The following is a 22,621-nucleotide window of genomic DNA, read 5'->3' on the forward strand; positions in this document are numbered from 1 at the left end:
GCAAGCTTTCTTGAGTTTCCTCTTGCCTTCTTAAGCTCCCGTGATGTGTCACCTTTACTTATTGGCCCACTCATGTCTAATTCACAACTACAGCTATGATGTTGCCTTTCCCCCCACTCTAAATCCGTTCCTAGATATCTATATCCGCATCATTTCACCTTGAGCAGGCCACGTAAAGGCTTTGATTTCCATCCATTTTGGCTAACTTCCATGGTAGTTTCAGAAGAATGAAGCTTAAGAGGGCATGGTGAAATTCATGCCGGTACATCAGAGTTCTTGAAAAGTGAAGATACCCAGCTTCATCGAGAAACGATATGTCCATCACTACCGCACGGGATCTCCAGTTCGCTAAATGCTTAATGATTTGATCATCTATATATGTTCCGTTATTCTGTAAACCTAAGTTTACTTATTCAAGGTCCCTTAAAGCACCATATCCGTGCTCCCTTTCTTCCTTAAACGTTTCTGTGCTCACTTGCGAGTGCTCAATCATCGTGTTGGCACAACGTCCTAAAGAAGACAGCAGCAACATTAGCATGGAGTGATGTCCCACATGCGAAACAAAGGGCGCAAAGAAAACGGAACTCCTTGGATCAGTCACTTCTCTCGCTGGACTCTGTATACTGCACCTGTGTATGAAAGAATCAACAAATCAGCATTTGTGGCCTTGTGATCATCTTCTTTTCAACCTTTGCCGGCACCTTCCTGCGAACATTCATCTACATAGGGTGCTGGTATATGAATGAGACGGCCACTGAAAGTGTCGAATCATCAAACCCTATTGCCAAGAACTGATGTTTAGAATGAGCACGTAATAATAATTGAGAAGGGTCGTAATTTCAGCCAATTCTAGGTTTCGCTGTCTCCATCTGCGCCGAGGACATGCACGTGTTTCTTTGTCCATTCGACTTTACAAAGTTAAATCCACTTGTGATGTTGACGGGAGTGGAGGGAGGTCCCCATCTGCTGGGTGGAAACCAGAAAGAGCCAAAAACAAGAATTTAGCCATGATCGTTTCTAACTTTTTTGATTTTTCAAGAAACTGAGACCCCGCGTAATCCGTGTTTAAAGTTTAAAGATTGCAGACATGTTGATCCCAGAAACGGGAAAGAAGGGGGTGAATAAACAAACCATAAACATCAGCTACCAATCTTGACCTAATGCTCCCCCTTTTGCGCCCCCAATAATTTATCATACTTTTGTTTTTCCTAATTACAGGTTATTAATGAGCTAACATTTGGTTAGATCATACACGCGTTAACTTTTAATGAGAACCTCATTAAGTTCGGCCGAGAAAAGTATCGGCTTAATGCATTATTTGTACCGTGATCAACTTCGTTTGTCATGTTATCTATGATATAAATATGTCGGTGGATGGAAAGTATGTTGGATATAATCAAAGCTGTCCAACACTTACTTCGTTGAAGTGTTGTACTTTGTGCGTTTAGTAATGCATGTTTTAAAGTTGTAGCAACTTGGAATTGGATATTATAGTTTTCTAGAAGCAGCACTGCAACTACGAAGCGTTTGCTAAATGTCTTTCAAAAGCAGCGACGCCCTTTTTCTGGAAAAAGAAAAGGAAGAATGCTAGAGAGATGCAAATATTAGCTAACGAGCCCGTCGTATAAGCAATACACACTGCCGAATGCGCGGATGCGGTAAGTATAACACGATGCCAGGCACACAGATTTGACCAAAGGTGTAGGCCATTCATGTGGGGGCGAAGGACTTGCTAGGATTTACTTTTCCGGGACCTTAGAGGTCACGCTATCCTAAGAGCTTACACCTTACATGACTCAAACCTTAGACCTCGCACTCCTTGAAACACAGGCATTTTGATGTGCTGAGGCACTTCGTCTTCCCCAAATCACACGAGTCATCAGTTTTCATTAGCATCACCTCACAGCCATCATCTCCTCTTGCAACCTGACGCTCGTTAAATTTCTGCTTTCGGTGGACAACACTGTCAATGGTGCAAAAGGCAGTGGTCAGCTTTTCTTCCCGAGCAGCGCCACATTTGGAACCTTTTCTCCTTTTAACTTCTTTCAAGACATTATTAAGTGCCACTGTTTGTCTCCAGTCCAAGACCTGAACTGACCCAAAGACCCACCTTTCTCTCATCATCATTCGTTCAGGATCATGAGATTTACGACACTTAAAAGAAGAAGATGGATCGTGAGGACAGCAATCATCATTGCCAGTCTGTTGTGTTGTTCTTCTGCTAGAGACAACATGACACTTGGCGGTCCACTTAGTGATGAACACGGAGACACTCTCGTTTCTGATGGAGAGACCTTTCAACTTGGCTTCTTCAGCCCCAATGGAAGCTCAGGCTCTGATCACAGAAGGTACCTCGGAATATGGTATTACGAGTCCAACCCACGGACCGTAGTTTGGGTTGCTAACAGAGACCACCCTGTGTTGGATGTGAGTGGAGTTTTGACCCTGGCACAAGATGGTAACCTCAAAGTGTTGGACAAAACTGGAAAATCTTACTGGGCAACAAATCTTGAAGAATCATCACGTCTTGCATTGAAAGTTCAGCTACAGGACACAGGTAATTTAGTCGTGGCCGGACGAGGAGAGAGTGGAGAGCCAGAGTCTCACTTGGGGATGAGGATTCTGTGGCAGAGCTTTGATTACCCGACCGACACGTTCCTTCCGGGGATGAAGATGGATGAGAACATGACCCTCACTTCGTGGCGAAGCTACGACGACCCGTCGCCAGGGAACTACACTTTTCAGCTGGATCAAGATGGGCAGTACCAGTTTGTGGTCTGGAGGAGATCTATCCGGTATTGGAAAAGCGGAGTCTCGGGGAAGTTCATCACCTCGGACGACATGCCATACTCGATCTCATACTTCTTGTCCAACTTCACGACCAGCATAGACAACAACGCTTCCATCCCATACCTCACATCGTCGATGTACAGCGATACGAGGCTGATCATGAGTGTTTCGGGCCAAGTTCAGTACTTAAAGCGCGACACGGAAAAGGTCTGGGCTTTCATTTGGGCGGAGCCGAGGGACAGATGCAGTGTGTATAACATGTGTGGGGATTTCGGAAGCTGCAACAGTGATGCCGATGTGGCGTGCAAGTGCTTGCCGGGTTTTGATCCAAGCTCACCGGACTTGTGGAATTCAGGGGACTTTTCTGGCGGGTGCATTAGGAAGTCGATATTGTGCAGCAAGAGCGCCGGGAGCGAGACATTCCTCAGTTTCAAGGCGATGAAAGTGGGAAAGCCGGACTCAGAATTCGTGGCTGCAGACGAAATGGAGTGCAAGAAAGAGTGCCTTAATAATTGCCAGTGCCAGGCTTACTCATTTGAAGAAGGCGAATCTGCTGCGGCACATGGAGGTTCAGGTGGTGGGCTCTGCTGGATTTGGTCAGAGAATCTTAATAATCTTCAGGACGGTTATGATGAAGGCCGCGATCTGTTCATCCGTGTTGCAGTTTCTGATATAGGTAAGTCTTTTCATCCTAAAACGGTCTCCTACTTCACTACTCAACACTAAAAAGAATTGACAAGAAAATGGCTAATTTTGGGAGCTTTATCCTCAATAACGTTCCTGGCCCTTTTATGCAGCTGGTGAGACAAAAAGTCTCTATTCTGCTCTGTATTCCTGGTACAATGGTACAGAAATAATCGGAGTGCGAGTCCCTCACTATATATTGAACTATCTCAGCAAACTGACTTTTGGATAATTCAGACGTTAAATACATGTCCGTGTCTTTCTCGAATGAATTTCGAGCTTTCAACATCCTTGAGTTCGTGGGGAACAATAAAAAATTGAATTCAGACAAACATTACCATCCTTTGTTTGGTACGGTAACTAGTAAAATCATTTGACAGTTCTATTGTAGTGTCACAAGATACTTCTGATCATGCCCTTGTGTTTAAAGACAAAAAGAGATTCTATTATGATGATCGATTGCATTTCTGAAGTGCGCTAAAAGGAACTGCCTGTCAATCTCAGAGTGAAAACAGCATCAGTGTCCATATATGTACCTTAAATCTATGCATTTACAACATTTCCACTTGAACTCCATGGCTCCTAAAACTCCCTACCATGTGCTGATATTGCAGAATCTACAGCTAGAAATTGTGAAATTTGTGGAACAAACCTGGTTCCATATCCCCTCAGCACTGGATCACAATGCGGAGACCCCATGTATAGTAGTTTCTACTGCAACACATCTACAGGAACAGTCGATTTCAAATTGCCTAATGGCACCTACCAAGTGACACGAATCATCCCCGAATCACGTAAATTCCTTATCAAATTGAAACAAGCAGATAGTTGCAAGGTCCTGGAATTCAATTGGTCTCTGCCTTTTCACTTGACAAGCTCGTGCGGTGGCAAAACAAGCAGTAAACCCAAATCCTTAATAGGAGGCATAGACGAGATAGAGATTACTTGGGATCCACCACCGGAGCCGACCTGCATTACATCCACAGACTGCACAGATTGGCCCGATTCAACTTGTAGCACAACATTAGATGGTAGGAGGTGTCTCTGCAAACCCAATTTTCGGTGGAATCCTCTATCCCTTAATTGTACTAGAGGTGAGCATGCTATTAACTAAAAATGTTGTTCAATCTAACGACTTAAATAGACAGCTAGTACCCAGCTGATAGAATCAGAGTCAATCATCTTCATTGCTTTCAAGTTACTCTGAGTGTTTAGCAATAGTTCTAATTACGTACTTCTCTGGACTTGCTTGTCGCCTAAAGAAAGGATAGACTAGCATCGGCTTGTCTCCAACTAAAGGACCAGTCCTTTTTGCAGGTAACAAGCATGGAAGTCTATCGAGCAAAAAGCTGCCACCGTCTGTCATCATTTCCATAACGTTCGCGTGTATTCTTGTTCTGATTGTTCTCTTAAGCACTGTTGCTTTTCTCTACATACATAGGAGAAACTCCGGCAAGAGAAAAGGTAAATGAGTAAATATCTGCTCTTTGGCCGTGACTTCAACTCTATTTCATATGGACAGCAACTGATGTGTGCCGCTTTTGTCATTACTCAGAGAACTGGACAAACATAAGGAGATATTCTGCACGTCAACTATATGACAGCGAGAGACAAGTTAAAGAATTGATCGACTCGGGTCGGTTCAAAGAGAATAGTACAAATGGGATTGATGTTCCGTCTTATGATTTGGAGAGCATACTAGCAGCTACCGATAATTTCTCAAATATAAACAAGCTAGGACAGGGAGGATTTGGGCTTGTTTACAAGGTACTTAATTACCAATCACTCAGTTAAAAGCTTAACTTCAATTCGCCACACAGCTAAAAGAATGCTTTTCTCCTAGCAGGGCAAATTTCCTGGAGGACAAGTATTGGCAGTGAAACGGCTCTCGAGTTTTTCTGGTCAGGGTTTCGAGGAGTTCAAAAACGAGGTTGTCTTGATCGCCAAACTTCAACACCGGAATCTCGTGAGGCTTTTGGGTTACTGTGTGGAAGAAGATGAAAAGATTTTGCTGTATGAGTACATGCCCAATAAAAGCTTAGACTCCTTTATATTTGGTTAGTTTGTATACTCATGTAACTAACCTCTTTCACTCCTATAGTACGTTCACCAAACAAACCGATTCAAAAATCAACATTTCAGGCAAGCCCATAATTCTTTTAACATAATCTAAGTTCTATGCTCCTTATGGGATATATCAATATGTTGCAGATAGGACTTTATGCGTGTCATTGGATTGGAACGCGCGTTTTAAGATCATACTCGGAATTGCCCGGGGGCTTTTGTATCTACACCAAGACTCTAGGTTGAGAATCGTCCACAGGGACCTGAAAACGAGCAACATCCTGCTGGACGAGGAGATGAATCCCAAAATATCCGACTTTGGATTGGCGAGGATATTTGGAGTCAAAGAAACATCAGTGAACACAGAGAGAGTAGTCGGAACTTAGTGAGTAGTAGTAGTTATCCCTTGTTTTCTGGTCCTAGAAGGCTAAATTTATTGATGTTCCTCTCATTTTCATGTTCTAACTATATGACTGACTATTTACTTGGCAGCGGCTACATGTCCCCAGAGTACGCACTGGACGGATTCTTCTCAGATAAGTCCGATGTTTTCAGCTTTGGTGTTGTGGTACTCGAAGTGCTCAGCGGGAAAAGAAACACGGGATTCTATCAGGCTGAGCAAGGTTTGAGTCTCTTAGGCTATGTGAGTGATAATTAGACTCCTATATATGCATCTTAAGTAAGTTCCTTCTTTCTATGTCCCAACACATAATGATTCTGGAACTTCAAAAAAAAAATGTCAGGCATGGCTGTTGTGGAAAGAAGAGAAGGCGCTGGATTTGATGGACCCGACACTCCGTAAAAGCTGCAACACGAACGAGTATCTGAGGTGCGTCAACTTTGGGCTATTATGCGTACAAGAAGACCCGAACGATCGCCCCACCATGTCGAATGCGGTGTTCATGCTAGGCAACGAAACTGCTACTCTTCCGACCCCTAAGCAACCGGCTTTTGTCGTGAGACGATGCCCCTCGAGTAGGGCAACCACGTCTAGCAAATTGGAAAGCTGCTCTTTCAATGGACTGACAGTTACTCTGGTGAACGGCCGGTAGCAGAATGAGCGCGGGCCCTACTTTTTAGTTCGGTATCGAATTCATGTGCATTAGAAATGAATCTCATCGATGCAATCATTTGTTGGTTTGAAAATGTGTTGAGGCAATTTTGATCTCTACGTTCAATGCTTTTCTTGTGGAGATGTACTGTACAATGTATAATATCATTCATTTGACTGGACGAATCAGCTACATGGCCATATCGTATTGGTTCAGTCACGTTCAACTCGAGCTTGAACTGATATTACATTCTTCAGCAGTTTGTCTAGATTCGTATCCGGACCTATAAATTAGATCAAGTATGTCAAACGATTAGGTCTGATCGTCAAGAGTTATGATGTATTAATTATAATCTTCCATTGCTCTACCAAGATGTATGTTCTGTGCTTAGTGTACGCGTACAAGACAAGTGCAAACCCATTTGCAGCTGAAGAAATGCGTACATGCGCTATTCAACTTCCTTCTTTTGCTGTTTATTTCAGCAGTCAAAATTTGACCAAACAGATGCTAATGGCCGTAGATACGGCCATGGTTTTCCGCATCTGAGAAGTCTTCACGCGAAAATGTCTAGTAGACCAGCTGAATCGATCGTCGAGGAACAGTGTAATCCATACCGATCCCGTGGAAAAACACAAGTTGGCATGTATTTTCTACGTGGTGATCGGTAATCATCAATCATATCATCCGTAGAACGAGTCTCGATGCTTGACTTGAGGAGGTGATGATCCTACCAGCGAATTTCGGATTTCTGGTTGCGCCATTTGAATTTGATCCTCGCGACCTGCATTTGAATAAACTAAACAGAATAATGCGGAAGCAAAACAGACCCGTTCCTAAGATTCCGAACCAAAGTTAGACAATTAGAACTAAAAAATGAGAGTAGTACTGTCAAACCCCGTGTGCCGCAGCATCTTCATCCTCTCTGCCTCTGCATGTGAACAGATGTACACCCTGTACCCATGCATCCAGGCACGACCCACCCCGCAAGTCAACCCAGACAAGGAAGCTCTGCTCGAGGAGACACGGCTCCCGCGAATTGACCGGGTTGCCCCTCGCGGTGCTCGACGGAAGCGGTGCGTGGCGCGGGGGAGTGACGGGACTGCCCCCGACATTGCTTCTCAGAAACAGAGCTGTCTGTCTCGCTCTGCACGGGGAGGGAATCAACCCACCCCGACCACCAACATGACGCCCTGTTCCTTTGCTGTCATCCATGGCGGTCTCGCCGTTTTTTTCTTTCTTTAATATTATGTCACCCTCTTATCTACACGCGCGCCCGGGTATAAATTCGTCTGCACGCATTGCGTTCGATTCATCGACATCGAAAAGCAGAGCTACCCACGATCGCATCGCTCTTCGTGCCCAGAAAGAAAGAGGAAAGCTTCCGGCTTTTTTGCTCCGTTGAATCCGGGCCATGGACGGCGGCGTCGAGAAGAGGGTGGAGTTCGAGGACATGCTGCCGGCGATGGCGGAGAAGCTGGGCGGCGACGGGCTGATCCTCGAGCTGTGCAACGGGTTCGAGCTCCTGATGGACAGGGACAAGGGGGTGATCACGCTGGACAGCCTGAGGAGGAACAGCGCCGTGCTGGGCCTCCAGGGCCTTGGGGACGACGAGCTCGCCGGCATGCTCCGGGAGGGCGACGTGGACGGCGACGGGGTGCTGAGCCAGATGGAGTTCTGCGTCCTCATGTTCCGGCTGAGCCCGGAGCTGATGGAGCAGTCGAGGGCGTGGTTCGAGGAGATCGTCGAGGGCGAGTTCAGGAGAGGGAGGAAGAGGTCGTCGTGAAGCGTATGGCTTTCCGGGAAAAAGAAGATCGGAGAGGCGACTTTTGCTTGGCCGGAGATCTGAATTCGATTCCTCCTCTCTCTAGTCTTTGCCCCTGTACTTATGTCCTCTTTGTTTTGAATTTTTTCATTGGTTTATGTTGAATTCGAGAAAAATCAAGAACAACATCATCATCAAGCAATAAATGATGGATTTACTGTGATGTTTGAAAGGGCTTTCGCAATTGCCGCACCGCTGTAATTCCAATCCAGGTCAAGAATCGATCCACCCGAAAACCAATCTCCACCGATCCTGATTATGGTCATTGCGGTCGACCGATTCTTGATATGTATTAAGTTCGCGGAATCAAACTTTACATCCATGTTATTCCGCTATCTGCATCGAGCTCCGAAATGTGAAGGAACAACATGGAGCGGATCTTATACTATGCATCATGTTATATAGGAAGTTCCCAGATTTCCAATGAAGGAAAAAAATTCAAAATGTCCCTTATGTATTGCTACGAGAAATCTCAAATTTACTCTTGAACTGTGCTTTTTTCCCAGTTGCCCCTTGTGCTTGCACAAAACCTCTTTGAAATGCCCCAAGTCTCATCGAACTTTGCAGAACCCTCGTATCAAATGTAAAGAACACATTTCATGTTGGCGTATTGTACCAGATGGCCGGCACAAGGAGATACCCTTTTTCCTGTTTGTTTTTGATTGGATGAACCCCAATGGAGATCAGTAAGCATTGCAAAGGATCTGTCATTTGAAATCCGTTGCTGCACGCAGGCTTTAGGATCCCACCGGGCCAAAATGAGAAGCATTCAATGAACGAATGGCAGTGTCAGATTCGCGAGTTTTGCAGCTCCTTGTCCCCACGTGCCGGACCATCTTTGATGCTGTCCCGGTGTCCCTGGAGATCAGCTCAGATTGGTCTTTGTCACGGGAGAAAAACCACAAAATGAAGAGGGAAAACACCAGGTCCATTCTCTCTCAAGGTGGCCCATTTGAGCTCCTTATCTCCCAATCTCCAAGTCCAATGGGCTATTTGAGACAGCTCCAAACCCCGTTTGCAACCTCTTGACAGCATTTCATTGCCTTGAAGCATAAGATGCATCAGCTCTCTCGCTCTCTGTCCATGTTCATCTGAAGCACTTCAATGTCATCATGCTCGTTTAGTTTGAACGTATCTCCTAATGGATGCTTGCTTGACAACCATTCCAGGGGACTCAGCCATATTTTCGCGCTTTTCATTTCGACGTTCTCTGCGTGATCAATCGATCTACATTCTCTCGTCGAGACATTAGCAAAATTTTTCTTACTTTATTGCGAGCGAAATCGTTCATCTTTAGAAATAGCTTTAGAATAGGAGCACGGGATTATTCAAGCAAATAATTTTCCTGGAGTTTGCGTCTCCACTTCTCAAGGGCAGGTCGGAACATATCTACACCGTATCCCGAATGAGCCAGCAATCCTTTTCTCTTTGTGACATAACACAAACCCACACTTGCTCGGATTAACCGTTTGGAATGAAACCTCGCAGAGCCTGCGAGCTATCTCGTCTCTATACAGCCAATGAGATTGGGGAGGCTGGATATGAGTCATCAAGCCTCATGTTTACTCGATTATCGAAGTCGATCTCTCCATTGTGTACTATCTCACACGAGGGCGATCCTTGATTTCGTAGTCTACTAGACGAGAAGTGGAATGTTTCCTCTCCAGCGAGAAGTACACTGTTCTACTATTATTGTAGACTTCGATGCATACCACATTAGGACAAGAGTTTTCAGCGGATTACCTTAATAAAACTCTGACAAATCATTCATGCAAGAGCTGCTCTTTTCCCAAAGTTTTCACCAATCAATCCCATTCAACTTTTCGGTGCACATAGTGCATGACCTTTGATGGGGGAGCTAAAAAGCAGTCGAATAAAGTAAATTAGTCCCAGAAATTGATATGATTCGAGGGACATAGACAATGGGGGGAATATGGCAGTGGGGGACTGTCTCCCGTTAAATCACATTGCAATTGCAAATCAAATCAAGTCTATACTAAATGACAATACAATTGTCAAAGTGATGACTAATTATTGCCTCGACATTTAGCTACCTTGAAAGCTTTGCTCTGGTCATTGTCGGATTTGATCGACTAGAGGCTTATCCTTTTCCACAATTTTCACTTCTATTCTTTTAAGTTTCAAGAAGGCTAGTGATATTTCATTATTGTAACAACTTTTTTCACATTTTTTTGTCATAGCAAAGGGCATATTGGGTGAGCACCGATTCAGAGTCCAGTCGAGACCAGAATTGAACTAGCCCTACCCAGTTCATTCTGGTCCAATTCCCGATTCCAAATGGAACCGGTACCATGCCAGTTGGTTCCCAATTCTAAGTTCTGAACCCACCTGAGAACTAGCTGTTTGGAACTTATTTTGAAAACCCAAACCCTATTACTTTCTTATTTCTCGGACTGCAGCTTCTCTTCTCTCATTTCTTGCTCTTGCTCTTGAATAGAGAATACAACACAACACTCTTTAAAAAAGCATAAAGTAACGTTTGAACGATATTCTTTTGAAATTTCCAATGTAATGTAAAAAAATGAAACAATAAAAAAATATTGGTCGGTTCCTTGGTAAATTGTGGAATCGGACCAAATAGATAGGGTGGATTCCAAGGTGTACGGAATAGGTTATAGGTTCCAAAAACTGAAATTTATCCACCTTAAAATCGATCACTCCTAATAGGATTAATGACACAAATGATCTTTGTATTTTGGCCCAATATGCAATGCGATCCTTGAACTATTAATTTGATCAATGTAGTCACTGAACTTTACTTCAACATATAATGTGGTCCCTGAACTTTCAATTTATTCTATGTAGTCCCTAATCTTTTGATAAATGTTCTATTTAGTCCACAAACTATATTGAATATGTACCAAAAGTTTAAGGACCGTATTAAACAATTTAAAAGTTCAGGAACGATATTATACATTAGTTCATAGACTATATTGAATAAATTAAAAGTTCATGAATCATATTGCATATTGGAATAAAATTCATGAACCATTTTTGTCATTTTCCCTCCTAATATAAATTGTAGAGAGAGAGAGAGAGAGAGAGGATGCAGACCATTTTCATACTTCTAATTTCTGACCATAATCACGACCCACGAAAAATTTAAAACAACACACTTCTTCTTCTTTTTTCCTTTCAAATTTCGCAATATTTGCATTTTAATTTTGTTTGTTTAACTTGATTACATGCATTTTTCATTCTTTATATTATATCTTTTTAAAGTTATAATATTTTTCTAAGCGGTCGCCGGAAAGTATACCGTAGCTTTTTATTCAATAAAAAAAGCAAGCTCGTCCTGACATTTTAAGGTGCCCTTAAAATCCAATTTTAGTCACTTCTAGATCGGCCTTCAATTATGCGAATGTGATAAATATGCTTTGCAACGTCGTAGTGCCTATCAAATCTCAGCAAAACAAGAGATAATAAATAAATAAAACTATTTTTTATCAGCTGTGGTAGCCTAGTGATGAACTGCTTTTTGCAATAATTTCACCTGCCCATTTTTTATTTGGTCGAATTGACCTGCCCAATTCACAAGCACGAATCTTTTCTCTTCTGATCGAATTAAACAAACTAGTTTATTCTTTTGGAATTCCAATTAGCACCTCCTAAAATTGCCATCTTTATCGATCATGGGGTCTTGTCCGGATGTCATTATAATATGCCTTTGCTTTTGGACTCGACTGCCCAAAGTCGCTCCGACACCAGAAAAAAAAGTAGGTCGTCCAGTTTTGATTAGTGATGGGAAATTCTTCTTTTTTTTCCTCTTTAATTTCCTCCAAACCCTTAACCCTCTTCTTTACGTATGGAAAAAGTTCACTTTACAATCCAAATAGTTGGTAGAGAGTCAAATCATTCACATGGTAAAAACTGTGCTGTGATAGTGGAATCTCACTCCAATTTTATTTTATCTTTAGCAAACAGGCAATTTCAATTATAATTTGTTGGATGGTTTTATGCGTCCCTCATTCCAAAATTTATCTTAAAGAATAAAATTTTCCCTCATACTCGGATTCAGACTTGTTTGTAAGCTGGTCTTGAACCTTTCTCACTCCAAAAATTAGCTTAAAGGGTGAAATTTTCCCTCGCACTAATAATCCCTCCCTCACACATCAGGCTTGGATCGGAGCCGTGACAACTCGTGTCTCCCAAGAGATTGTTAGGTCCAGACTTGTCGGTAACCTGCTCTGATACCAGTGTTGAGTGATCTTGAATCTCTCTCACCCCAAAAACTAACTCGAACGGTGAGGTTTTCCCACACACTTATAAACCGACCACTAGCTCATTCCACAATCAATATGGCATAACCTCAGCATAATTCGTATATAAAGTGTCTTAATACACCAAATACTTCAAAAGAAATATTCCCTAAAAGGGTGGAGATCTAATCTATATTTGAACCATTAGATTTTTTTGGAGCATGGCCATGCAATGGCAATGCATATGTGGTTGTGGTGCATGTGAATGTCAGGTAAGAGAAGATAGGAGACATGCAATAATGCCTCTTCATTCATGTTCACTTATGAATCCACAGTTTTCAACCCTTTGTGCCAAACTTTGGTTCTTTGGGCAAAAAGAGGGACCCCCGGCCAGGCAATCGGTTCGTTCCCGGTTAATGTTTTCCCCTTTCTTTCGTACTGTATGGGCGCGTGCGTATTGCCCTTGTAATGCATTAACGTGGCTATAAAGATCGCCATCACTTCCTCAGCTACTTCCTCCCAATCTCACGGAACTTGCTGTGCTTTTTCATGGAGTCATTGGCAGATTTCAAGTGGCAGCAATAATTCATCTTTAAACATTAGCGAAAACTTGCCTAAGATTCGGTTCCGATGGATCGACCTCATAAAAGCCTCCAAGGTCGAGACCCGTTGGGTCCTCGACAATCGAGAACTCATTGGTTAGCGAACCGTTCATTTTGAGTGTAAATCGACGGGTGCAGGAGCCTCGACTTGGGTTTCGAAAGATTGAAAAATTCTTATCGAGATGTTAAAATGTTATTAGTGTGGCAATGCAAAACTTACATGAAGTTACATTGATATTTGAATATATTATTTTAAGAATTCAAATGAACATCCCAAGAAACACTTGACCGGCGCTCCAATCTCGTTTCAAAGTCCTAAATATCTTCTCTTACGAATCATTGCCGCTGGTAGCTCATGAGCGCTCTCGTACTGATCTGTCAAATCACCATTCAATATCGACCCAATTTCTTGTGCAGAACGTTAGCTGGTTTAAAAATTAAATGCACGTTCTTTTGAGCTCCTGTTGCGGGAATTTTATTTTTCAAAATCATGGCAGTTTATGACAGGAGGGGTGGCTTTGGCTTTTGCTCAACACGTCACTCTGCATCCCATCTTTCTGCATCTCTGTCCTATAGCTGTAGCTATGGATGATGGTGGTAGTGGGACGTGCAGAATCTTTCTAATCATTTCATTTCACCCCCCACATATCACCGCAGCTTTGATCTTTTGCTGCTGTAATCGATCGATTGTAACGTTTAGTTTGCCAAAAGATCGGAACGACGCTAGTGAATTCGGACGATTGTTACGACAAGAGGGCCACACAGCACAGGAGATTTTGATAGGATGCAACTCCGCAACAAAAATCATGGAGGGGTGTGGTCCATACCTCATCCAGTCTTTTTATGATTCAAATCATGACTCGTGAGTGGCGACAATGTCGCAGTTACTGGATCGAAACCCCGCCAAAAACTTGAACCGATCACGCCAGCATCCTCTCCCTAGACACGTGATTCAGTGCACCGAAACATTCTCCCAGCATCATCCCTAGAGGCTAGACTTAGACATGGAAACCAACGTATTTTGCAAGCTTTTTGCAATACCCATTTTGGCCAATGACAAGAAAATTATAATATTTATAGCCCTGGCTTTTCATTCGAAACGAAATTATATTACATGCTGCAAGAAGATCCAACACCACCAAAAGATTTAAAAGAAAGATATCAAAGAACATGGAGAACATGTTTGGCTTTTCTTATGATTTTTTTTTACAAAACCCAACCTCCTTCACACCCTAGAATCCGACCTCCATGACCCGCCGGCGTCGGGCCAGTTGATCCCATTTCACATGGGAATTTCGCTCAATGGCGGTGGTGCTCGCACTCGGCCGGGGTGACCGGGAACCGGGCCGTGTCCATGCAGTAGTCGTAGACCATGTGGTTGGCCCGCACCCACTTGAGCTGGTGGTTCTGGTGGAGGCTCAGCTCGGACACCGTGGGCTCGTCCCACCAGTACCGCTTCTCCCCACCGCTGCTGCACCGCTTGGCGTTGTCGGCTGCCGCCACGGTCACCGGGCACTCGCATGCGTCGATGTCAAAGTTGCGGTAGGACGTGACGAAGGGCGCGTGGGTCCAGTCGGTCTTGATGCGGCCGCCCTGCGTGGCCCAGTCGTCGGCGTTCCATATCGAGCTGTACACGCCCATGGGCTGGTCCTTCGGGTACGGGATGCCTCGGTGCTCCAAATTGGTGTGGGCGCGGATCGGAGTCTCGTCCACAAGAAACCTACACGACAAAAGACCAAGGACCACCCAATTGACTCATCGACTCAGACTGTTGTACTGCAGTAGATAATACCATGTGATCGCTCTCAATATGTTAAATATTAACCTTGAAAATCTTGCTTAGTAGATCAAGGGATAAGGACAATGAACCCGTGTTTTCAGTACGGAAAAGGAATGTGGATGTGCAGAAATGATATACGTGACAAAGCAAAAGCAGGAGAGAATAGACAAATGGAGGTCCCTCTCTCTCCTCTCTCCTCCCTGGCATGTGTAGTCCACTCAACATTGTAGTTTCCTCCCCAAGATTCCATCCTCTTTTCTCAGGGTACTCTCTTTTGTCTTTGGACGCAACTTTGGAAAGATGAAACCGCACCAGATTTAGATCAAGTCACATGACAACCAAGATTTATCATCAATATCTCTCACTAGGGCTTTATAAGTAAGTGCATAAAACATGCGCGACACGTGCTGTAATTAATGTTTTACCGTGTTTTTATCCCTAATGGCATTTGTGTAACGTAGTTAAGTGGAGTAAACATACAAGACTTGGTGTTGGTTCCAGAGGACGGAGTAGGAGTGGAAGTCCTTGGTGGGGTCGAACCACAGGCCAAGCCGCTGCTCTCGGTTGCCCACCCCGTTCACGTACACGTTGGTCTGCACCAGGTATGGCTCCCCCGTGGTGTTGCCCAGAAACTCGAAGTCGAACTCGTTGTGGTTCGGTCCATCCGACGACATCTGTACCCATGCCACATGACACACCACGACATTTAATAAACCCGTAAGCACACATTTAGATAAAACATGCAATTATTGGCGGCTTGATGCCGACGTCAATACGATCCTGGTCAAGCGAAATATTTTCCCATCTTACATTAAAGGTGTTCACGAGATTCATAACTAGGTCTGCAGGCTAGGTTTCCTAGCAAGCTACGGTGAATGGTACTACTACATGCGCATTGTTTTTCAGTAGAATCCAAGATTAAATTGTCCACAGCTGGAAACATGTCAAACTGAATTCAATGGGACTGATGGTGACGCTTCATTTATTTATTTACTGGGGGGACCCAGAGCCATGAAATAAAAGCTCTTGGCTCAGTTTTTTCGTTCGTTCCTTTTCCTTTCCTCCATCATTATCATAGCCTTGTTTCAATGAATCCACCCATTGGAATGAAGAAAAACAAAGGCATTATCGGTTGATATACTCACGTAGAAAGCAGTGACAGTCCCGGCAGAGTCGCCCTCGACGAGCTTGATCTGGATGGTGACTTTGCCGAACATGTACTTGCTCTTCGATTGGAACCCAGCGCCTAAAAAAAAACACACCAGAGGAGTTAGAACCCATCACCTTCATCGACTCTTTTCATTCGCCAATGAACTGGTCTCTTATTAAGCCTCTCTTAGAAGTACAGTAAACACGGATCACATGCAAAAAACACACGCCCCAACCCAACAGTGAAGTGACGATGGATAACCAGAAACAGCATCGACCAACGCAGGACCGGTTATGGGTATTTCATCTCAACATCGAGAAACGCACTGTGTTTGGGGTTTCGCCTTTCTCTTTCTTGGTTTTAAGAACCGCAAAAGGTCCCATTTCGTCGAAGAACAAGAGAGGATTCTGCTCAATATTTACCGGAGTAGTTATCAAGCTTGAGCTTAAGAACCTCTCCTTCATAGACAAAGTGATCCATAGCCCAGCTCGGCTGGTAAAGCTCATCAAACCTCGCGCTCGTGACCAGACCCACCAGCGCAAACGCAAGACCCACGACCAAACCGAACGACACAACAGACATTTTGGAGAAAACCAGGACAGCCATCGAAGAAGAAGAAGAAGAAGAAGAAGAAGAGGGAGAGAGGCTTCTTCACAATGACTCTGAAGTCTTTGCTCTGTTTCTCACCACTCGCTCAAACTCACTCGGGGTCTGCTCGGAGCGAGACCAACCCCCTACCTTTTTATAGCCGCGTCGCATTGGCTTCGCGTCGGCTCCGCAACGCGACACCCACTTGCCACGTCACGCGGGCCGCGCGCCACGCGTGCAGCCACGTCCCCCTTTCGGATTTTGGGTCTGACTCTCGAAATCGAAATCGAAATTGTAGCCGTTGCCGTGGCCAATGAGCTGGCGAGAGCTGGTCACTGAAGAGGGGGGGGGGGGGGGGGGGCAACGCCGTACGACACGTCGCTGTCCGAAATGCGACCGGCGGGCAGATGAGGGCCAGTGGAGTTGCGACACGTGGGCAGCTACAGCTGGGTGGGGAGTGGTTGTGTCCAGTTGTCCCGAAGTAAAAAAAAAAAAAAAAGGGGTCCTCCTTTTTCGGGGTTTTTGGGAACGGGGGCGAGTGGGGTCCACCTGTTCTGTTGTTTTTTTTTTAGTCTCCTCCTTTTCCTGCCTTCCTCGTTCTTGCTTCTTTTACTTCTGCTGACGTCAGCGGCCAGCTGGACACTGACCCAAAGTGGATTCATGCACTGTCAGTCTGTCACGTAATGTAAAAAAAAAAAAAAAAAGAAAGAAGAAGGAAGAGATCATATCGTCCGGGCCATGCAATTATTTCAATCTTTCGGGGCCCTCGGGGTGCGCGAACCACACCTTCAACGTGACAGATGTAACGTGTAACTTCTTTTTGCAATTTGTCAAATCCAATGCGTATAATTGGCGTAGAAGTTTTGAAAAAGGTGCAAAGGGGGGGTTAAATACTTATGAAGCTTTGTAATGATTAGATGGGTAATCCGGGAATGTCGATCACGTTTATAAGGTGGGTTCTACGCACACATATAACACATAAATATATATATATGTATGTATGTATGTATGTATGTATGGAGTTGTGTTTAGGGTTAATGGTGTCTTTCAGCAATTTGTAGATGGACATGTTTTTTTTTGTTTTGGTTGAAGTAGATGGACATGTTGGCATGGTGGGGATTCAAGGGAATTGAATGGGGTACGGGCTTTGCCTCTTTTGTGAGGGAATTAGGCGAAAGAGGGTCGGGACGAGTAAGGGTCCAGTTTATGTGTACGTTGGTACTCTGTCCATATGGTGCACATCTACCATTATTCTTTAGAGTAAAATTTTTCGAGTTAAATTTACTCCGGCTCCACGAGACTTTCGTAAGCTCGTTATTGTAAGGGGTGGACATTTTCTTTTTTTGTTAAAAAGAAAAAATGATACAAAACAGTTCCTGAACTTCGGCAAAATGTGCAACGTAACTTCTTATAACGTTGCACGATGTGCAACGTATATACGTGTAACGTTGCACATTTTGCTGAAGTTCAGGGACTGTCTTGTATCATCCTATGTTAAAACATCTTAAATGATGGATTGAGGTAACCATAGTATGTAACTATAGCATATATTATCGGTGTGAATTTTTTTTTTTTTCAAGATTAGCCTTGTCCATAATGGATTTCATAGTTAGTAAATGAAAAAAAAAAGAAAAAAAAAGGAGGAGGAGGAATAAATGAAAATTTTGAAACAAGCGAGGGACGGAGCCGGGGGATGGATGGGACTACTCTGCAGCCGCGTCCACGCTGATCAAGGTGGGACTGCCATGCCTGGAAGTCCTCTGATCGTGATGATGACAAAAAAAAAACAGATGGTACGTGACGTACGGTCGTCGTCCCGTCTTCGAGCGAGCTCTCGGTGCCGCCAATGGCAGGGCAGCATCATGGATCCGTCAGTTTTTATTAATTAATTAATTAATATTTTGGAAAATCGAATACCCTGAAAAAGTCGTGTATCCAATTGTACGACGACAGCCCCCCACACCGAAAGGATATCTGACGGACCAGTCGCGCTTTCCCACGTGGCACGAGATGTTTTTGCGCACGGCCTTTTTTTGGCGCTTCTATGGTGCTCCCCTGTATCATCACTCTTTTTTGGCTCGACGCAAAACGAAATGACGATGTATCTCCTAATAATGTCGTCACTAGATTCATTTTCTGCTTGTAAAAAATATCGTAAAATCTTTTTTTTCCTAGAGTAATTAATTCTAAGATGAGTAGATTTCTAACTTGAAATCTGAAACCGGTTTTGTCAAAACCGGTTCCTAATTTTTAAAACCTGGAACTTATCCTATTTGCCCTAAAACCGATTTTGGAATTGCGGACGTTCCAGCTATTCCCATCCGTCTCCACAGAAAAAATAAGAAATCTTCAGAACTTTGTGAAGAGGTATCTCTAGAAATTCTTGAGGTTGAAAGACGCATCAGGCAATACAAAAGACAAGAAGGATGGAGATTGCTCAAACAGTTACAATGATAATAACATAGAAGAGCTAATCCATATATACGACATGTAAATACATGGAAAGCGCGTCTGAATAAATTGTTCGTTGTCGAAAAGTACTATAGCAGAGTGCAAGATCTACCTGAAAACTTGTTTTTCTTTTGTTCTTTTTTTTTTGTTTCATTTTTATAACAAAATAATATGTAAAAGTTAACTAACATAATTTCCATGGGGAAAGTGTCAAAAAAGTCATAAACCTTTTACATTTGTGCCAATTTAGTCCTAAACCTTTTTTTTGGTGTCAATTCAATCCTAAACCATCATCTAGTCCATGTTCGCTAGTCTTCACGTTGCACAGCCAGTCCAGGCTCCTGTTCGCTGCTTGCTGCGCTATCGTTCCTCTCGCCCGACGCCACTGCACAGCCAGCCCAGTTGTCTTTGCTTTTACTCGTCACTCAGGCCAGATCTGGCAAGGTTGGCCCTTGCCCAAGCCAAGGTGGCCTCGCCGGGCGTCTCCTTCGCCCGAGCGACGCTCGACGAGGTCGCCCTGGCCTGGGCAAGGGTCGGCCTCGCCAGGCCTTGCCCTCGCCTAGCCGGGCGACGGCGACCCTCGCTCAGGCGAGGCTAGCCCTTTGGGCCATGGCCAATGGCCGGTCACCGGAAAAGGAAGAAGAAGATGAAGAAGAAAGGAAAAAAGAAAAAAATCATAAAAAAATTAAAATATTATTAAAAATTATCCGCGTCAACGCCGGCGGTGCCACATAATCCGGTTGGAGTCCACATTAGCAATATACAGCCAAAATTAGCCGGAAGGACTAAATTGGCACTATATTAAAAGATTTAGGACTGAATTGGCACCAAATAAATGTTTATGACCAAATCGGCACTTATATAAAATGTTTAAGACTTTTTTGACACTTTTCCCTAATTTCCTTAGTTTGAGCAAGTGAGGGTTGCGAGGATCGAACGAACGAGGGCGAGTGCGAGCGAGCGAGGGCCGAGGGTAAGTTAAGAACGAGCAAGGGTTGCAAGACTTGAACAAGCAAGGGTTGCGAGACTCAAACAAGCAAGGGCGAGGTACGAGCGAGCGATCCCTCTTTGTCATTTTGCATTTAGGTTTTTTTTCTAGGGTGCATTTTATCTCGAGTTTCCAATAATCACACAAACTTTTCCTTGTGATCTAAATTCCTAAATTTTATAGACGAAACTCTCTACCAAATGCCTTACTATTTTATTTTGAGAAAATTTTAAATAAAAGTCCGAAGTGATATTATTTTCTCAAAAAGGGCATAGAATGAATTTTGTCTACAATAAGGGCATGAAGTAATCACTTAATCTGAAATAAAGAACTGAAGTGACACTCAGTCTCAAATAAAATCCGAGCTTGCCGGCCGGCGAGCTCATGCATCTCATATTTGTTTTTCTTATCATCTTCTTCTTCATCTAGCTTTTGAACCGTTGTTCAATTTGGGTCACAATAATGGCCGCTCTGCTCCAAGCGGTGGTTGTTCCTCATCGGAATCGTCCTCGTCGGCATCGTCCTCAACGACCAACAAGCACCACAACCTCATTAAAATCCGAGTTCCTCAGGACAAAAATGGAACCCACAAACATCGTTCTCTAAATTGAGAATATATGACATGTCCTTGTCACCGGGTCAATTTCGAAGCGGATAAATACCAAATTTTTACTTACCTTGGCACATGGGCGATGCTCGACCTTAAATAGAAGTTCAATTCCATAATTAGAAAACTTCGGGGAGAAAATCACACCACATGGCCCCGAGTGTAGAGGCATTGTTGACGGAGTAGACGCTTTGTTACAAGCATGACGTCTTTCTCTGCTCTCAGAAATTCCTACCCTTTCCCGCAAAATAACGTGTCGGTTTCGACACGCCACGAGCTCATTCATGGATAAACTTCCCCTTTCTTTCACATGGAACATCTTCATGTTTTTCCTATCTTCACTTATGGCCGATGTAATCGACTATAATGAAGACCTAAAGCGGCTAATCGATGCAAATTCTAAGCGGTAGAGGTCAATTAAACGGGGGCCATGTTACACGAGAGAACTTGACGCACGCAACTTTGGTGGAGGCTTGCCCTGAGCATTTCATGTAAACAAATGCTTTCGAATCATCGGCGGGTATGAATAAATTTTTTAAAGGTCTCGTACTAGGAATGGCGCCGTCCAGGATCACCCATTTGATTAGTTCTAAGATTAATATCACGAAAATCTCTAAACTGATCCACCGTGACAAATTTACTACAAACCAAAACCGCAAACTGGTGTATATGTGACAAATTTGCTCTATGTTAGTTTCCGTTAAAATTTACCGTCAAATTACCGAGTTAGATGATACGTGGCAGTTGACGGGTGTACTAGTTTGAGGTTTTACCCTCCGTTTATCACAAATATATTGGTTTGTGATTTTTTTGTGGTATTAATCCAATTTAACTAGAACTAACTGAGTATAAATTTGTCACAATTGCACCAGTTTGAGATTTTTGATGGTAAAAAAATTAGTTCGGGGTAAATTTGTCACAATTATACCAGTTTAGGGTTTTTGGTAGTCAAAAAATTAATTTGGAGTAAATTTATCACAGATATACCCGTTTTGGGTTTTTCGTAATATTAACCATTAGTTCTAATCTATATCTTGGTCATGTAATCAAATCTTTCTAAGAGCGCCCTAGACAAGGTGAATTCTACCGTCAACATAAAGAATTATTTTTTTATTTTTTGTTGAAAATCCACAAAAAATTTCAAACTAGGCTCGCCGTTACACATTTACCATAAATTTCGTTAACATAAAAAACCTCAAACGATACCCACTGTGACACATTTATCGTAAATTTTTTTTTATCTTGTACCTATTGACATATTTACCTTTCGCACGATCAATTTCACACATTATAACCATTGGTTTGGTCCAGTTCTGGCGGTTTGGTTCCGCATTTGAAATCGGGAACTGAACTAAATATTTCCGGTTCTCGCTGGAACTGCCAAGAACCGATAGGTCCGGTTCGGTTCCCGTGTACACTCCTCGTACGGATGTGTGAAGAAAAGACAAGGGGGATTGCGCGTGAGTCGAAATCGGGGAGTGGGAGTGCTTGGGTTGATGAATCCGTCTAACCACGTAACAAAAAAGGACGGAGGTTGAAGAACACAACAAGTTGACCTTCGTGCCGATGTAGGCCGTCGCACGTGATCCCTATGGATTGACGATGCCCCCCAACTCTCTTCCTAATCTTCGCATCACCCAATAAAATCTTAGGGAAGAAAATTATAAAAGAAGCACAATAGAAAATGACCAAAAACAGAAAAAACACCATCCCGTGCGATGGTGCTAATGAACATACTCGAAACGTTTATTGGACATATATATTTGATTTGGAATAATTCAATTTTATTAAGGACAAAACGTTAAAAGTTTACAAATTTTCTC

The 22,621-nt window shown here is 43.4% G+C and overlaps 3 protein-coding genes across 6 annotated transcripts; 2 read left to right on the forward strand and 1 right to left on the reverse strand.

Annotated features, from left to right (window-relative positions):
• The first annotated feature begins 1,597 nt into the window (after positions 1–1,597).
• Positions 1,598–6,803, forward strand: LOC115679981 (G-type lectin S-receptor-like serine/threonine-protein kinase At4g03230). Of its 3 annotated transcripts, none has more exons than XM_056315448.1 (8): positions 1,598–3,466; positions 4,089–4,568; positions 4,792–4,938; positions 5,030–5,241; positions 5,321–5,531; positions 5,686–5,923; positions 6,031–6,161; positions 6,282–6,377. In XM_056315448.1, the coding sequence occupies exons 1-8, from the start codon at positions 2,140–2,142 to the stop codon at positions 6,338–6,340; spliced, it is 2,805 nt and encodes a 934-aa protein (XP_056171423.1). In that variant the 5' UTR covers positions 1,598–2,139; the 3' UTR covers positions 6,341–6,377. The 3 variants fall into 3 exon arrangements, with proteins under 3 accessions (XP_056171423.1, XP_030459584.1, XP_056171424.1); XM_030603724.2 differs by having other exon boundaries at positions 1,600–3,466; positions 6,031–6,181; positions 6,282–6,803; XM_056315449.1 differs by lacking the exon at positions 4,089–4,568 and having other exon boundaries at positions 1,600–3,466; positions 6,031–6,181; positions 6,282–6,803.
• A 599-nt stretch (positions 6,804–7,402) lies between these two features.
• Positions 7,403–8,584, forward strand: LOC115679996 (calcium-binding protein PBP1-like). The gene has a single exon (XM_030603741.2). The coding sequence runs from the start codon at positions 8,002–8,004 to the stop codon at positions 8,371–8,373; it is 372 nt and encodes a 123-aa protein (XP_030459601.1). The 5' UTR covers positions 7,403–8,001; the 3' UTR covers positions 8,374–8,584.
• Positions 8,585–14,299: 5,715 nt separating this feature from the next.
• Positions 14,300–16,882, reverse strand: LOC115679978 (xyloglucan endotransglucosylase protein 6). 2 transcript variants are annotated; one of them, XM_030603719.2, is made up of 4 exons: positions 16,587–16,882; positions 16,160–16,260; positions 15,495–15,688; positions 14,300–14,954 (listed from the first exon to the last, which is right to left on the reverse strand). In XM_030603719.2, exons 1-4 carry the CDS (start codon positions 16,768–16,770, stop codon positions 14,534–14,536), a joined length of 900 nt encoding a protein of 299 aa, XP_030459579.1. In that variant the 5' UTR covers positions 16,771–16,882; the 3' UTR covers positions 14,300–14,533. The 2 variants fall into 2 exon arrangements, with proteins under 2 accessions (XP_030459579.1, XP_030459580.1); XM_030603720.2 differs by having other exon boundaries at positions 16,160–16,266; positions 16,589–16,670.
• Between the last annotated feature and the right edge of the window lie 5,739 nt (positions 16,883–22,621).

This window comes from Syzygium oleosum, unplaced genomic scaffold (assembly GCF_021117445.2).
Source record: "Syzygium oleosum isolate NSW1041296 unplaced genomic scaffold, Sole_v2.1 Sole_v2.10, whole genome shotgun sequence".
NCBI lineage: Eukaryota > Viridiplantae > Streptophyta > Magnoliopsida > Myrtales > Myrtaceae > Syzygium > Syzygium oleosum.